Source organism: Chrysemys picta, chromosome 4, assembly GCF_011386835.1.
Source record: "Chrysemys picta bellii isolate R12L10 chromosome 4, ASM1138683v2, whole genome shotgun sequence".
In the NCBI taxonomy this organism is placed as follows: domain Eukaryota; kingdom Metazoa; phylum Chordata; order Testudines; family Emydidae; genus Chrysemys; species Chrysemys picta.
Genome location: NC_088794.1, coordinates 117,525,417 through 117,543,546, shown reverse-complemented (window position 1 = coordinate 117,543,546; position 18,130 = coordinate 117,525,417). Strand labels below are relative to the sequence as shown.

Genomic DNA, 18,130 nt, shown 5'->3' with positions numbered 1-18,130 from the left:
ATATATTCCTCCTGATCTTGTACTTGCACTGGCAGGAGTGATGATTGGGTTGTATGGGCCAATGTGTTCTCAGTGTAGGATTTTAGAAGTGAGACATGGAATACCGGGTGGACTCTAAGGGATCCAGGGAGCTGGAGCTTGAAGGTGAGTGGGTTGATTTGTCATGAAATCTGGTACAGGCCAAGGTATTGGTTTTCTAATTTCCGAGAGGGTGTAGAGGCGTTCTATAGACAGCCGTACCTTTTGTTCTGTGAAGTATATGGGGCCTTGTTGCTTACGCTTGTCTACCTGCTTTTTGTAGTCCTCCTTTCCCTTCTCAAGGTGGTCCTTCTCCTCCTCTGGGATGTGATGGATGCATTGTACTAGGTACGAGGCCAGTGGGTTGGGGGAGGATATGGGTAGTTGTGGGTGAAACTGGGGATAGTATCCATAGTTGACAAAAAAAGGGGGGCTATGAACTGTTGATGCATGGTCTGCATTATTATGTGAGAATTCAGCATATGGTAATCGGGAAGACCAGTTGCCCTGGTGATAGTTGGTGTAGCATCAGAAGTATTGCTCTAGGATCTGATTGATTCTTTCCCTTTGGCCATTTGACTGAGGGTGGTAGGCAGAGGACAGGTGCATGTAGAACGCTAATAAACATAGGGCTTTTGCCAGAATCGAACAGTAAACTGGGCCAGTGGTCAGAGTTGACATAATCCAGGAGGCCAGGAAGACTGACTATATTGTTTACCCAGAGCCAGGCAGCTTCCCCTGCGTAAGGTAAACCATTCAGGGAATGAGGTGGGCCATTTTAGAAAAGTGATCCACCATGGGCAGAATGGTCATGAAACCACTGGATTCTGGTAGTTCCACCACAAGGTCCAAGGAAATGGCCTGCCAGGACTGAGATGGGGTGTTCAGAGGTTGGAGGAGATCACAGGGTTTTTGGCCTGGGATATTGGTGCGGGCACACATCTGGCAGGAAGTGACAAAGGTCTTTGTAGTGGTGCACATAAGGGATCACCAGAAGTACCAGGACATTAATCATCAGGTTTTATATCGTCCCAAGTGTCCTGCCACTGTGGAGTTGTGGCACAGTCTAATTCATCTTCTCTCAGCAGGCTTATTACCAAGACCCTTGGACTGGTCAGAGGCCTAGATTCTGGGATTCATCAGAGACAGAAGGTAGCAATGGTTCGTGAAGCCCCGGAACCACCAGCAGTTCCCATCAAACTGTTTGGGCAAGGATACCACTGCCCTGTGTTCGGGGCAAGGTGCTGTAGGCTGTGTTTGTGGTAGGGTGTTCTTGGCACTGAGCTGCCTTACTTGCTCCTGCAGCCACTGGTTTCCCCAATCAGCTGCACAACTTGGGCCTGCAGTGCTTGATTAGCCTCCTGGAGGCAGAGGGCCCATTTGGACGAGTCTGATGCTTATGGTAGCTGTGGTGATGCTACTGGGTCCATCCTTCTCGCATCTGGCTGGGTCCCACATGGATATTGTGATCCAAACAAGCTGTGGTTGTTTACTAGGGTCTCAAATCTGGGAATTCATAATATTGGGCATCTTCCTTTCAGCAAAAATGTTGTTGGAGAAATACTGACATTGTTCACACAAGCAGTGGGAGATAGGGGAGAAGGGGGCTCTATTGGCTCTCTGCAGGATGTCCTTGTTTGACTCTTGATCCAGTTGTTAACTCCTCAGACTTGTGGTAGCTTGAAGTTCTACACAGCCAGTGTCTTTGGGAGGAGGATGTGCTGAACAACACCACAGTAAAGAAACTGAGTTGATTTATTTTACAATTTATAAAATATTCCCATGCCTAAGTAATTGGGCAAATGTACACATCTATATATCTGCCCAGACAAAAACTATGTTAAAATGGATTGAAGGTTGAGAATACGTGTATCAGTAATTTAGGGTAAAATACATTACAGGGATGTTCTGATATTAACATCATCCAGGATAGCAATTTGTCTGATACCAGGTGCTATATTTCTTAAAGGACCAATTATTAAATTAATTTTCAACATATTTTATACAAAATTTACTACATTTAATCTAATGAAAAAAGATATTTAAATGTTTGGAAAATTTATTGTATTAAAAATTACAGCACTTACTCTTTGAGATCATATTCTGTATTTTTCCTACATAACAGAGGATGAATCACCACTTTAAGTGCAAAAGTCAACTCAGTCTTAACTATGGAGCTGCACATTGCACCTCCATAATGTAGATATATAAAATACAACAAAAAATCGTATTGACCGTGGTCAGCTAAACTAAACTTCTTTAGTACAATCACCTTTGGACAAGAGCTTTATGCAGTGTCCAACTTGGGCTTTGGATTGACAAAGGGAGTAAATTCCAGACTTCGCTAACTTCAGGCACACAAAATTCAGATCCAGAGACTTAGCAGAAGTTTGCCTCAGCTACCATCATGATTTGGAGGAGTTCAAAGGAATTCTCATTAAGTGTTTTAGCTAGAAAGATGGAGTCTGTTCCATGAAGTCTCAAGTGATTCAATATAGTTAAAACAGGATTAAGTGGAGCCTAGAGGAATTTGAGGGCTCCAGTGAATATGTGGAAGAATCCTCTCACCTTCTCCCCCTTTTCCCCAATAAAGATTTTAAAACAGAGCCAGTATTCCATTATGATTTTGTACCACCTCAATTACAACACTAGATAACACCAACAAAAACATGCAACTCAGCTACTCTCTAAACCCTAAATTTTCTCATTAACTAGTGTTGATGGAAGTGCATTTAGCCACAGTAATTTGCATGGCAGTTGAATCATTGTTTGTATTGAACAGCATACCTAAGTATTATCAAGAAAAACATGAATATGCCAAATAAGAGTGGGACTGAAGAGACAAGCGTTAGCTCTTTCAATGCAAAGGACGTGCAAGGTCATGAACAGCACTAAATTGGTCTATGTAACAAGTGATATTAATTCATTTCTGTTATAGACTCAGCTCTATACACCCATACACCACCTGAATTGTATGTATCCCCTTCTCTTCCAAAGTTATGCATTAGTGTTTCAGGTAGGGCTGTAGCTGCACTTGTACATCACTACATTAGCGTACATGTGGTCTTCTATTCCATAAGCATATTCCAGAACAAAGCAGCTAGCAAATATATGTAGTGGTAACAAACTTCCGTAACCCAATTATTGGGAGAAAACAGTGTCACTAATGTGCCTTGCCATGAACTGTCCACTTAAAAGTATAGAAACCCTTATGGGGAAATTTCCTGGCATTTTTCCCTAATACTTGTCAATGGGGACATCTATTCTATTCAAATCTCTGTGTGATTGGGTGGAATGATCATCTAGTGTAGGTCAGAAAAATCTTTAAAGCATTATCCTTGAGAAGGGAACTGACAAAAGACTGACTGCTGGGGAAACTAGTCAGTGAGAAATGGAATAGGGCCTGGTTAAAAATGGTTACACACGTGGAACAGGAAAACTGAATATGAGAAGGGGGAAAGGTATGGATCATTCTTTTGCTGGGAGATGAACTCAACAGATCATAAGGACTGGACTCCCCAAGAAACAGGGAAGCAGGAATGTTAAGACACCTATTGAAGGCACCACACTACTTTCTCTGGTTCAAAGACTCTGGCTGTTTCATTTGTTTTTTAAAAATCCAGCTATAGGAAGCCAAATTTCCCCTCCAAATATGAGGCTTCTGGAATCCTAATTTTTCTGTTGGTTGTCTTTTCAAAGGCCCTCACTTTCTGTTCAGACTCTTTGCGTAGAAGAGACCATTTTCACTTGCATTGGCTGTCTGAGGAAGAGCTAATTACTTCCATGGACTGTTAGGGGACTGGTCATGGTTATTTATTACTTGTGCCACTAATTTCAGTCATGTTTTATGGAATTTCTGATTGTTCTAACTGAATTCTCCATGACTCTGTCAGACTGCTGGCCATGAATGAGTAATGAGTCCCCCTAGCAAGGGACGTAAATGGTAATAAGAGATTTTATATAAATATTAGGAATAATACATTATATGCAAACAGAATAAAGTCCAGGCCAGTAATATATATGTTTGATGCATCAGTGGGGCCAATTTTACAAAGCTGAAAACAATTATAAGCCAAATCAGCTGAGAGAGAGAATTTAATAAAAAATTTGAATGATAATTGAGAATCATTTTACACCTTACTAGATGTTAAAAAAAAACACAATTGAAGGGGGAAAGTCATACTGGTTTAAAAAACTGACCAGGTTTAGAGAGGAGTTGAAGGCTGTTACTTACACACACACACACAAAATGGAAGAAAGCAGAAGTTGATAGGTCTCAGAATGTAATTGTAAATGGGGAATCGTCATAGAACGTGTGTTTTTAGTGGGGTCCCACAGGCATTGGTTCATGGCCCTATGCTATTTGACAGTGTTATCAGTAACCTGGAAGAAAACATAAAATCCTCACTGGTAAAGTTTGCAGATGACACAAAAATTGGAGGAGTGGTAAATAATGAAGAGGACAGGTCACTGGTACAGAGCAATCTGGATCACTTGGTGCAAGCAAACAATATGCATTTTATTATGGCAAAATATATACATTTAGAAACAAAAAATGTAGGCCATACTTATGGGAGGGGAACCCCTATTCTACAAATCAGTAACTCTGAAAAAGATTTGGCTGTGGTGGTGGATAATCAGTTGAACATTATGCCCAAAAGAGCTAATGCAGTGCATAAACAGGGGAGTCTCCAGGAGGAGTAGAGAGGTTATTTTATCACTATAGTTGGCACTGGTGCAACTGTTGCTGGAATACTGCATCCAGTTCAGGTGCCCACAATTCAAGAAGACATGATAAATTGGAGAGGGTTTAAAAAAGAGCAACAAGAATGATTAAAGGATTAGAAAACATGCCTTATAGTGATAGACTCAAAGAGCCAAATCTATTTAGCTTAACAAAGAGACGATTAAGGGGAGACTTGGTTATGGTCTATGACTATCTACATGGAGAACAAATATTTAATAATGCACTCTTCAATCTATCAGAAAAAGTTGTAACACCGTCCAGTTATAACACAATCAGTGTTGAAGCAAGACAAATTAAAACTGGAAATAAGGTGTAAATTTTTAATGGTAAGGGTAATTAACCATTGGAACAATTTATCAATGGTTGTAGTGAATTTTCCATCACTAGTAATTTTTAAATCATGATTAGATGTTTTTTTCTAAAAAGTATGCTCTAGGAATTGTTTTGGGGAAGTATTATGACCTATGTTACGCAGGAGGTCAGTCTAGATCAGTGGTTCCCAAACTGGGGTTCGCGAAATGTTACGGGGGTTCTCGGGGGAAAAAAATCCCTAATGGCGGACAGAGCTGTCCCTAGGGATCTTGGGCAGCACGGGGCCAGCAGCCCAGAGCCCCTGGACTTCCAAGAGCTAAGCAGATGAAAGCAAGCATTTGACGGGTTGGATCACAGAACCCCCCTTGGGAGCTGCCACCTGATGTGCCATAATAATAAAATTATTATGAAGAACAAGTTTAAGCTTTGTTGTAACGTGCGTTGTTTGCCTGGACTGCTCAAGACCTGAATGCTTGTGTAGGAGGAACTCTTTGAGTTGGCTCCTTAAATACCTTACTGCTGTTTCACATCTGATACTCCTTGATGAAACATAGGAGCCTTGTCTTATAAGAGGTTTATTCAAAGTGATACAAGCCATGAAAGTGAGATCTTGGAAGAGTGTTGCGGTTTTCATAATGTAATAAAAATACTGTAATGATAAATAATAATAATAGTGTGTAATAAGCATGTCATAAAAACATTTTTTATATTTCCAAGATCATTGCTTTTATAATTTATACTCAGGTAAAGGAGAAAATCCCTGGAAATATTCATTTTTAGGAGGGGGTTCGCAAGACTTGACATTTTAGTGAAAGGGGTTCACAGGTTGTTAAAGTTTGGGAACCACTGGTCTAGATGGAATCTATGAATCTATAAATGAGAGAAAGATGAAGGCAAGTGTAGGTTCACTACTTAGGGGGGAATGAGAGCTAATAACAGATGACATTAAGAAGGCTGAGGTGTTCATTTTAATGCCTTTAATTTTGTTGGTCTCAGTCTTCACTAAAAAGTTTTTTTGTGACTAGCCACTTAACATAATTAAATTAGCAAGGGGGGGAGGAACAGGTTAAAGAATATTTAGATAAATTAGATGTATTCAAGTTGGCAGGCCCTGATGAAATTCACCTTCAGGTACATAAGGAATTAGCTGAAGCAATCTCGAAACTGTTAACAATTATCTTTGAGAACTCATGGAGGATGGGTGAGCTCCCAGAGGACTGGAGAAGGGCAAACATAGTACCTATCTTTAAAAAGGAGAACAAAGAGAACCCAGGGAATTATAGACCCGTCAGCCTAATTTTGAGTCCTGGAAAGATACTGGAACAAATTATTAAACAATCAGTTTGTAAGCACCTAGAGGATAATAGGGTAATAAGTAATACCAGTATGGATTGGTCAAGAACAAATCATGCCAAACCAACCTAATTTCCTTTTTTGATTGGGTTACTGGCCTAATAAATAGGATGGAAGCTGTAGACATTATATATTTTTATTTTATTAAGGCTCTTGACACTATCCCACATGACATTCTCTTAAGCAAATTAGGGAAATATGGTCAAGATGAAATTACCATAAGGTGGGTGTACAACTGGTTGAAAAAATATATTTTAAGAGTCGTCATCAATGGTTCCCTGTCAAACTAGGAGGACATATTTTAAGATCCTGGAGGGGTCTGTCCTGGGTCTGGTACTATTCAATATTTTTATTAATGATGTGGATAATGCAAAGGAGAGTATGCATATAAAATTTGTGGATGGAGTTGCAAGCACTTTGGCGGACAGGATTAGAATTCAAAACAACTGATTGGAGAAATGGTCTGAAATCAACAAAAATTCATTAAATCGAGGGCAAAGAAGAAAAAATCAAATGCACAAAAAATGGAGCACAACTGGCTAGGCAGTAGTACTGCTGAAAAAAGATCCGGGATCATAGCAGATCACTAATTAAAAATGAATCAACAATATGATGCAGCTGCAAAAAAGGCTAATATCATTCTGCGATGTATTAACAGGAGCGTCTCATGTAAGCCAGGAGGTAATTGTTCTGCTCCACTTGTCACTAGTGAGATCTTAGCTGGAGTACTGTGTCCAGTTTTAGGCACCACACTTGAAGAACAGTATGGACAAACTGGAGAGCATCCAGAGGAGAGAAACAAAAATTATAAAAGATTTAAAAAACTTGACCTATAAGCTAAGGTTAAAAAAACAGGTCATGTTTAATTTTGAAAAAAGAAGACTGAGGGAGGACCTGTTAAGCGCTGTTATAAAGAGGACTGTGATCAATTGTTCTGCAATATCCACTGAAGGTAGGAGAAGTAAAGAGTGTAACCTGCACCAAAGGAGATTTTGGTTAGATATTAGGAAAAACTCTCTAAATATAAGAATGGTTAAGCCCTGAAATAGGCTTCCAAGAGAGCTTGTGGAATCCCCATCATTGGAGGTTTTCAAGGACAGATTAGACAAACACCTGCCATGCTGCTCTAATTTATACAGGAGACCAAAATAACCCTATAATATGGGGAGGTGAAAAAGTGGCATAAAACCACCTTTGCCCTTCACTTCTTTTCCTGCACCAAGTAGGATGTTAAATAGAGCCCTTGGCTTTGTCTCTGTCTTGAGTTATTACCAAGCTGTTGAAACCTATGTCAGGATTGGATGGCTCAAATCTATGTTTGCCACATACTTGCTTTTATAGGAATGATTTGGGTGTTTGTTTCTGTAATGGCCTTTTTCTTAAGAAAGCTTGGATTTGCAGGTTGTATAGGAATGAGTAGAAGGACTGCTACTAAAACCATTGGTATTTTGGTAAACTCCCTCAAAACTGTCAATGGGACAAAAGAGAAGGCTTTTGGCTGGAAGAGTCCCTTGTAATAGTAGAAGTATATGTACTACTAGTGACGCTCCAGTATGGGTATGTTGAGAGAGACTTGCTATTATGGGTTTTAGAGATTCCATCTGAAATCTTGCCGCCTTGTGTATTTTCTGAATGATGTTAGTCCTGTCTGATTTTCTCATCCCTTTTTTGATTTTGGAGAGCAACTGTCTCTGGGCTCCAATCCATAACAAAGGAGAGATGACTTGAGTCACTCTCAGGTGCTGGTGTCAGGACCTTAATTTCAGGGATATGATAAACTTGTCTTTGGGTTTTTTTTCTGACAGCTCTATCAGAAACCCCATTTGAACTGTCTGAAGCACTCCATCAATCCCAGAAATTCCTCTCCCTCTCCCCTAGTGTGACCCTTTCCCTAAAGGGTGTTTTCCCAGAGTCATGCAGTGGTTTGATTGTTCTTTGATTGGTCTGGAATACTACTCTCTGTCCCTTCTTCTACTGAATCTATTTCTATCCCAAGGGGGTAATCATGGTTTTGGGTTGGAGGTGAATGATGCCCACCAAAAAGTTGTCTGTTCCAAAAAGGCTTTTTCCACGTCCCTTTGTGTTCAGTGTAATAGTAGTATATAACGAGGACAAATTACTGTTATACTTATTCTCTCCTGGAGTGTGATTCATTGTAACTATCAAGCAATAGTGGCAAAGGGGGAAATTGAGAAACTTTTACTATGTGTAAGACTAAATACTGAGAACTGAGTACTTGTACTTTCCCACAAGGCTATTGTGGCAGTTAAAGTTCTCTCAAGCCAACATCTTCCCTCACCCCCGCATATTGGAGCACATCTTGGTTCAAAGCCGTCTCTGACTTTATTGGGATACTCTTTCTGTTTGATGCCAGATGTTGAACTGAGTTTTTTGTCAGTTACATTAGTTAGAAAGAAAAATGTGTTCAGAACAGTCATTTCTGTTTTTCTTGGGGACTTTGTGAGGTCACCTGTCAAGGTTTCCCAGATAGAACTGTGAACATCACACACTATATCCTGAGTTCAATTGTATTCCCAAAGTATGTGAGTGAAACCAAGAGTAGTGCAACTCATGTGACAAATCCTATGCGGAACTGAAATAGGCAAGTGCACAGCAACATGAACTGCATATTTGGTGGTTGTTACATATGTGAATATCAAAATGTAAGGTGTCATGGAGCATAGACTGCAAGAGAGTGAGTTCTCCTCCAGTGAGTACTTTTCCTGTCAGGCACTGATCTTTCAGAGAGCTTGCCATTTCCATGATCAAACGTTTTTTTCACTCTCTCCTGGTGAAAGGTGATAATTATTGTGACTGTGATTAAGACTGCACTTCTATTAATAAACGCCCTTTTCTTCAAGGGGTTGTAACTTGGTAATAAAAATTTACTCCAGAGTGAACGATGACATGTAATTGAATGTCTTTGATCTCTTTCCTATTTTTAATCCATTTTCAGAAAAGATCTCTTTGGTCATTTCTGATACAAGTGTTAAAATAAAGAAAAATTAGAGGTAAATACATCTTTTTGTCTGAATTGAACTCTACCCCATTCAATGGCTTTCTGGGTCAAATTGGCTTCTTATAGCTAGTTTTTAATCACCTCAACAGCCCATACTTGGCAGCATTCTTATCATTGACACATTTTCAGTTTCACAGGGCACATTTTTATGACATTTCATACAAAAACTTGACATCTTTATCACAGGTTTTCTTTATCAGGCACTAACACTTCAAGTTGAGCTTAATAACAAATAATTAAGTTCTCATTGCTTTGTGTTTTGTGTCTTTCTTGCAGATCTGCTGGAGAAGACTCACAGGAGAGAGGAAGAAATGGCAGCGCTACAGGTATATCTACTAATTAGACTGAAGAAGCTTTATTTTTTGGTAACCTTCCTCCTTAATGCCTTTCTCCTAAATCCACATAGAGGAAACCCATAGCCACACAGTTACTGCTCACCAGTAAGACCCCACTGCTGGGTTGCTTCCTGCCAGGCAATAGCTACACTGATAATAGAGCAGACTTAACTGGCTAGCAGGCTTCCATCTGGTGGTTGTACTTCTTGCTGTCTATTCTATTCATGATACTACAGCCACCAATGAGATTCAACCCAATTACTCTTGTTTTCTGTAGGCGGCAAATGCAGTTCATCAGCAAAACGAGTGCTTTCCCTTTGGAGTGAGCCAAGCTGTACTGAATTTGTCTCAGTTGGCACTTGCTCTGTTTATATCATATGTTTGGCCCTTCTCCATGTGGGCATATATATAGGGACAATGCAAATGCAGGGGGAAAATTTATGAAAACACTTCTCAATTTTCTTTGCCGGGAAAGCAAATTCCATTACTTGGAAAAGTTAGTTAAAAGACCAGATGTTTCAGAAGAAAATTATAGAGATATGCACACATATGTAATATAATATGTATATGTGTGTCTGTGTATGTTTGTGTTTTTACTCTAGTTCAGGGCTCGGCAACCTTCGGCCCGCAGCGGGTCAGGCCAGTTTGTTTACCTGCCACGTCCGCAGGTTTGGCCGATTGCGGCTCCAACTGGCCGCGGTTCGCCGCTCCAGGCCAATGGGGGCTGCGAGAAGCCAAGGCCAGCACATCCCTCGGCCCACACTGCTTCCCGCAGCCCCCATTGGCCTGGAGCTGCGAACCATGGCCAGTGGGAGCCGCAATCAGCCGAACCTGCAGACACGGCTGGTAAACAAACCGGCCCAACCCGCCAGGGTGCTTACCCTGGCGGGCCGCGGGCCAAAGATTGCCGATCCCTGCTCTAGTTCATTAGGAGAATGCACAATTAAAAGGGAGGTTTGGGCAATAAAGTCAAGATCTTTAGAAGGTGGTATTTTTATTGATAAATTGGAACAGTTGCCTGAAAAGATTGGGAAATATAGTTTGATGCCTTGTCAACACTGGGAATTTCAGCCACTGATGAATCTACACTAGTGCAAGCCCCTTAGTATAGATGTACTGTACTGATGTAAACTCTGTAACAGGGTGCTGGCTAGGAGAAACAAGCCAGGCCCCTGTTAGCCCTGTTCCAGAGGAAAAAGGGTTAGTTGGGCTGGCTGAGGGGCCATGCCCTAATTACCAGAGGGGATCCACCTGCAGGCCTGGGTAGCCAGCCTGCCCTATAAAGCTGGCTAAGAGACCAGAAGGAGGGGGTGACAGGAAAGGGAGGAGCGTGGGCTCTAGATCCCTGCTGGCTGGGAAGCTAGTAGTTTCCAAGAGTCTTGGTCTCTGTAAATACTTATAAATAGTAGGTGGTGGGAACGGACACAAACAACAAAAGGACACAGGTGCTGCACCTCGGTTGGTCTCTGGGTGTTTTTGGGGCCTAGACCGGCGAGAGCCAGGTTACAACTCTGATTTGTGCAAAAGCAGCTTTCCTCAGTTTCAAACCAGGGTAAGATGTATTGTTGTAAATCACAATTTACACTGGTGCAATGCATCTACACTACAACTTGCACTAAACCCTAATCGAGCCAAGGCCTTAATAGAGCAAAAAACACTCCTTATGAAGCATTCTGCCTATCAAGCCAGTGGGTCCTATCTGCTATATATACAACATTTCTGGGCTTTAAGCAGCCTACTGAGCTTTTGTTGAAAAGAAACCAGTTGCTGCTCATATAATGTAATCACTTTCACAGACTAAATTCTGTAACCTCTTTTTAATGTCATTCTCCTCCCTCCCCACTAAGATACTTGAAGCAACTAATCTAGAAAATGTATTAATGTCCTTCAAAACTGCATTTTACAATGTTGTAAGCTGTGGTATAGGAAAGAAAACTAAACTTAAAAAAGTTGAAGTAATAATTCCCACTAAAATTTAGAACTATATTGTGGCATGTAATTATTGCCCTGGGGAGCTCAGGAAAGGGTTGTAAATCAGAGGGCATCATCGCACCCAAGCTCTCCAGTATACAGAGGGAGTGCATAGGCTTGCACTATCCCTTGCCTGCTCTTCCTAGAATATCCATTTGTTACCAGGGTCCCAGGGAGCTACACTGAGGTTATTCAATTAGGGTGAACTGCAAAGAATGGGGCAGACAATCCCCAAAGCTGGTGGATATTCCAATACTTAGATTCACCAAGCCAGCATAAAACAGCTTCTATAATACCTTACTGGTTCCCTTAAAGCAACCCAGCCTTAGGCCTCCACACAGACACCCAAGTCAAATATGATGATTACTGAAAATTTTATTCATCATATAAGAAAGTTCTACCAATCCCAAAGGATCAGCCACATTACCTCCCAGATTAATGAATATTTCAGATCTCACCTAAATACACACATACAGCCAATCCTTATTAACTAAATTAAAATTTATTTTAAAAGAAAAGGGAGAGTGTATTGGTTAAAAGATCAGTATGCATACAGACATGAAAACAGTTCTGAGATCAGATTCATAGTAGAGATGGTGAGCTTTGTAGTTGCAAAGAGTTCTTTCTGAATTAGTCCATAGGTTATAGTCCAAAGTTCATATTCAGGGTGATCCAGATGGGACTGGAGATCTCAGTCTTATGACTCACGCTTCCCCTGCATAAAGCATCAAGCAGATCTGAGAAAAAAAGGATCAGGAACCAAAGGGTTTTTAATCCAGTTCCAGGCCTTCTCCTGACAGCTCGGAGTTCTTAGGCGAACAATAGGCAATCATTGAGATTTTGAAGTAGACCTATTTCCTAAGCATCACCAAATTAGCTACACAGATTAACATAAGGCAATTGCCTGTTCTCCACCAGTAGCAGGTGATTTTCTATACATTTCAAAGAGAGACAAATACAGTGACATCACTATGTTTACAGTTCATTTAAATGTTAAGATGTCCTTTTGATCTCTGAATTAACAGAATACAGTATAGACTGGGACTATGATTACATTGTTAATCTCTAACAATATATATGTAATCACACAAACATTATCAACCAATATGTCCCTGAAGGTTGAATTTGGGTCAATTAGCTTGCAAGCTGCTTACCCCTTTCTGGCCATGGGTCACACCATTGAACATAAGAACAGCCATGCTGGGTCAGACCAATGGTCCATTTAGCCCAGTATCCTGTCTCCCAGCTTCTGGCAATCAGAGGCTAAGGGCATTCTGAACATGGGATTGCATCCCTGATCCTCTTGGCTACTAGCCATTGATGGACCTATCCTCCGTGAACTTATCTAGTTCTTTTTAAAATCCTGTTGTAGTTTTGGTCTTCACAACAGACCTCTGGTAACAAGTTATGTTACCCAGGATTTTGTGAACATGAAACTATGATAACTAGTCCTGGTTTTTCAGGCGGTTTCAGGACATAAAACAATATGGATGTAGCTCCTCTGTCTGACAAATGATTGGTACACACAAGAGTGCTTTTACCTAAAAAATCCTTGTTTTTATTCAGTCTAAAGCACATATCTAAAATTGGACGTCAGACTCCTAGCTCGTCAAAAGCTTCTCCAAGCTTCTCCAAATTGAACACGCTAATTAATCCTTTTATAGGTTGCTCAAAACAAAGCACATAATTTATATTAACCCCCTAGTGGGCTAACAATTTTCCTAGCATCAGCAAATAACTCATAATTCTTCTTAGCCGCAATGCAAGTCCCAGCAAAAAAAACTCGTGGTCATAGACACACAGGTCCAAGGTCAACTATTCACACTCCCTCCCATTTTATGAGTTTGTCACTTTATTTATTCTTATCAGCAACATTGCAGTCGTACAGCTGTTTTGTCTGCTTAGGCAAAGGCCAAATTATTCCTGACTATGTGGTGGTCTCATTTCCAGTTAATGGTGGCTGAGTATACAAAATGGCTGCAGTTCTGTCAAGTTCTGTTTTCTTGTAACAGTACCACAGGCTGACTGTGTGTTGTGTGAACAAGTACTTCCTTTTGTTTGTTTTTAAATCTGCTGCATATTCATTTCATTGGGTGACCCCTTGTTTTCGTGTTATGTAAAGGAGTAAATAGCACCCCCTTATTCACTTTCGCCACACCAGTCATAATTTTATAGCCCTCTATCATTCCCCTCTTAGTTGTCTCTTTTCCAAGATGAAAAGTCCCAGTCTTTTCAATCTTTTCTCATACAGAAGAATTTTTGTTGCATTTCTCTGTACCTTTTCAAATTCTAATATATCTTTTTTGAGATGAGTGACCAGACCTTCACGCAGTATTCAAGATGTGGGAGTACCATGGATTTATATAGTAGCATTATGATATTTTCTGTCTTATCTTTCCCTTTCCTAATGGCTCCTAACGTTCTGTTAGGTTTTTTTGACTGCTGCTGCACATTGAGTCAATGTTTTCAGAGAACTATCCACAATGACTCCTAGATCTCTTTTTTGAGTGGTAACAGCTAATTTAGGCACCATCATTTTGTATATATAGTGGGGATTATGTTTTCCAATGTGCTCATTACTTTGCATTTATCAGCATTGCATTTTCTCTGCCATTTTGTTGCCGAGTCACCCAGTTTTGTGAGATCTCTTTGTAACTCTTCGCAGTCTGCTTTGAACTTATCTATCTTGAATAATTTTATATTGTTTGTAAATGTTGCCACCTCGGTCTTTACCTTTTTTTCCAGATCATTTATGAATATGTTGAACAGTACTGGGCCCAGTACAGATCCCTGAGGAACACCACTATTTACCTCTCTCCATTGTGAAAACTGACCATTTATTCCTACCCTTTGTTTTCTGTCCTTTAACCAGTTACTCATTCATAAGAGGACCTTCCCTCTTGTCCCATGACAGCTTACTTTGCTTAAGAGCCTTTGGTGAGGAACTTTTGTCAACGGGTTTCTGAAAGTACACTATATCCACTGGACCACCCTTATCCACCTATGTTGATCCCCTCAAAAAATTCTAATAGATTGGTGAGATTTCCCATTACATTACTCTTCCCAAACAAATCATGTTCAACTATGTGTCTGGCAATTCTGAATCTTTACTATAGTTTCAACTAGGTCTGTCGATTAATCAGTTAACTCACGCAATAAACCCCCCAAAATTAATCGCAATTAAAAAAAATCAGTTCAGGGCTCAGGTAGGGATGAGCACCCACACAGTCTAGGGGCTTTGGAAGGGGAGGGGGGACACCAACCGAGGCTAGCATCCTAGCTTGATGAACAGTAGATGTACACAGGCCTATGTTGGGGAGTCTGCCATCGCACAGGTGGAGTGGCAGGGGTAGAGGGAGATGGGCCCTCCCAACTCTATCATGTCCCAGCCGAGGGCCCGAACAGCAGGGGAGTGGTCCGCCATTTTGTCAGCGGGAATCCAGCCGCAACATGCTGACCTAGAAACAGTCAGCAATGTAGCTGAACAATCATTGGCTACCCCTGGACTACTTCCTACCTCCCCAGGGTTTAGTACCTCTGGAATCCACAGGTCCTCTGGCTCCTCTGGGTACACAGTGGACGGCAGTCCTGGCAACTCCCCTTCTGGGTCTGTCTCCTCCAGGGGCAGTGTGCTACAGAGCACAAATTCAGCTCCCAGGTGCCACAGCAGAGTGGAGGTGTCCATCTCCTTCCCTGCCTTCTGCACAACTGAGCTGCAGAGCCCTCCCTTTATACTTCCTGTCTGCCCTGGTACTTCTGGCGAGGGGGTGGGTTTGGCTCCACCCACTAGGGGAGTGTAGTTGTCCTTTGCTGTCCAGTCTGGAGGGAGGCTACTCTGCCTCGCTACACAAGCCCTTATAAAATTTGTCACTTTTTAGCTCTCTGTCATTTTGTGATGTAATTAAATGGGACTTTTTTTCATTTGACTGTTTTTCTTCAGTTCCTATCTGTACTTTATCAACTTCCATCCTCTTCTTCTTATTAGGATATATAGAATCCCCATTAATATACTCCTCTAATGAAAGTCTATTTCCGAACCTTGTGCTCCTCTGTACCTGTTGGCTTTCCTCCAGGCCTTAGTTTAAAAACTCCTCTACAACCTTTTCAATTTTACATGCTAGCAATCTGGTTTTATTTTGGTTTAGGTGGAGTCCATCCTTCCTGTACCGATTCCTCCTTTTCTAAAAGGTTCCCCAGTTCCTAATAAATCTGAACCCCTCCTCCCTACACCATTGTCTCATCCATGCATTGAGACCCTGCAGTTCTTCCTGTCAAACTAGCCCTGCGCGTGGAACTGGAAGCATTTCAGAGAATGAACCATGGAGGTCCTAGATGTCAATCTCTTACCTAACAGCCTAAATTTGACCTCCAGGACCTCTCTCCTACCTTTTCCTAGGTCATTGGTATATACATGTACCATGACCACCCCTCCCTCCCCCCAGGACTGCACATAAGGCTGTCTAGATGTCTTGAGAGATCCACAAACTTCATATCCAGCAGGCAATTCACCATGCATTCTCCCGGTAATCACAAACCCAGCCATCTATGTATGTAATGATCAAATCCACCACTACTGCTATGACTTGTCTCTTCCTAATAACTGGGATTCCCTCCCCCAGAGAGTTATACTCAGTGCGAGAGGAAACCGTGATATCATCTGGAGGGAGGGTCCCAACTATGGGATCATTTCCCTCTGCTCCACATTGATGTTCTCCTTCCCCGAGACTTTCATCCTCCTCAGTAGTACCGAGGCTGTCAGATTGGGGATGTCCCAGAAAGTCTCATCTACGTATCTCTCTGTCTCCCTTAGCTCATCCAGTTCAGCCACTCGGTGTCCGGGGCCTGTACTTGGTCTCTGAGAGCCATGAGCTCCTTGCACCGAATACACATATACTCCATCTGCCTACAAGGCATGTAATTGTACATAGTGCATTCAGTGCAATAAGCTGGATTGCCCCCACAATGATGCTGGACTTCTGTCTGCATTCTTTTTACTTCTGCAGCTTTTTTTGTTGGGTTTTGTCTGTCTGTTTTTTTTTTTTTCCAGGGCGGGGGGGTGGGCGGGAAGAATGTTAATCAGGTGTATCTAGCTCTCTAAACTCCATTGCAAAACTCCCCTGTTAGCTGCTCCTCTTTGCTAGCTTCTCTGGTCGCTTTCGAGATGGGTTTTGAACTTCTGTTCTCCCTGAGTAGCCCCACCACCTGGTTAAAGATTAATGGGTGTTAAAAGGCTTAGGGATGAAAGCCTCCTTAAGAAGCTCTCAGCCTACCTAGCAGGCCACTAGGCTCAGCACATGGCCACCCAAACAAACAGACCGCAATGTGCAAGCACGCAAACAGACAACAAACTAATCTAAAGGGTCATGTAGTCACTCCTCCTTCAGTTGGAGAACTCCCTTGCAAAATTCCCATTAGCTGCTCCTGTTCACTAGCTGGCATTATGCCTTCCTCCTTTCCTGTCCCCTTTTTGGCAATTTGGATTCCTGCAGCACATAAAGAGAACAATAGCTGTGTTCCCCCAAATACAGCCACTACAATATCCTTGGGTTTCTGTGTAAGAAGGAGGCAGTGCACATGATCAGGGACATATGGCTTTTTGTGTTTAAAAGGGAAAAGAGACAATGAAAAGTGACCACTGTCAAAAGGCCCCTATCTTTGTAGGCCATGTTAAGGAAAAACACATTGATTTGTTTTTTAAAGGGAGGAATGATGGGGGTATTTACTAGTATGAACAGTAGGATCAAGATAGGCCAAGGAATAATTTTGTAAACTGAAACTCATTCAGTGTTTGGTAAATGGAAAAGAATAAAATTAGTGTGAAAAATAGTTTTCATATTTCTAAAGATATTGCAAGCAGGGGAAGTAATAGCATAGTAGTCTAAACAGTGGGTTTGAATCATCTAGATTCACTGTAAATAAAAGTTCAGATCCTGATAGGGTTGACTTGGCCCATCATCCTTCCAAGGTAAATTAAAATTAGACCCATGCAGTTTACAGTTTGTAGGTCATTGGATAAAATCTTAAATACAGAGATCTTCCCTTTTCTGCATGGATATGAAAGACCCCTCTGGCTTACTTTTTGTTAGAGTAGAGATTTGTCACAATATTTTTGTTCAGAATTTCCCTTCATCACACAATCTGTTGTTTAGTTAGTGAACTTACAGCAGTTGTCCTCTTGGCTGCTAACCTCTGCGCTAGAAGCAGCTGTATTTTAGCGATGCAGTAGGGATATAGTTTGGGAAGAGCTTTGGGGTGAAAGGCACACTATAAATGTAAAATAATAATAAATTGTAACAACACATGTCAGGTTGTCTTCAAAACACAACCATACAATTAATTAAACTCTTCATTGCAGCTTGGCATTCTTGTTCATTT

At 41.3% G+C, this 18,130-nt stretch overlaps 1 protein-coding gene across 9 annotated transcripts in view; it reads left to right on the top strand.

The window, feature by feature from the left end:
* The window catches only part of CEP128 (centrosomal protein 128), a 418,852-nt gene that overhangs the window by 312,906 nt on the left and 87,816 nt on the right, over positions 1–18,130 (top strand). For all 9 annotated transcript variants that reach the window (XM_065593465.1, XM_065593463.1, XM_065593464.1 and 6 more), the window contains one exon: positions 9,726–9,775. In XM_065593465.1, the coding sequence (XP_065449537.1) occupies positions 9,726–9,775 (50 nt within the window). The remainder of the gene's footprint in view (positions 1–9,725; positions 9,776–18,130) is intronic.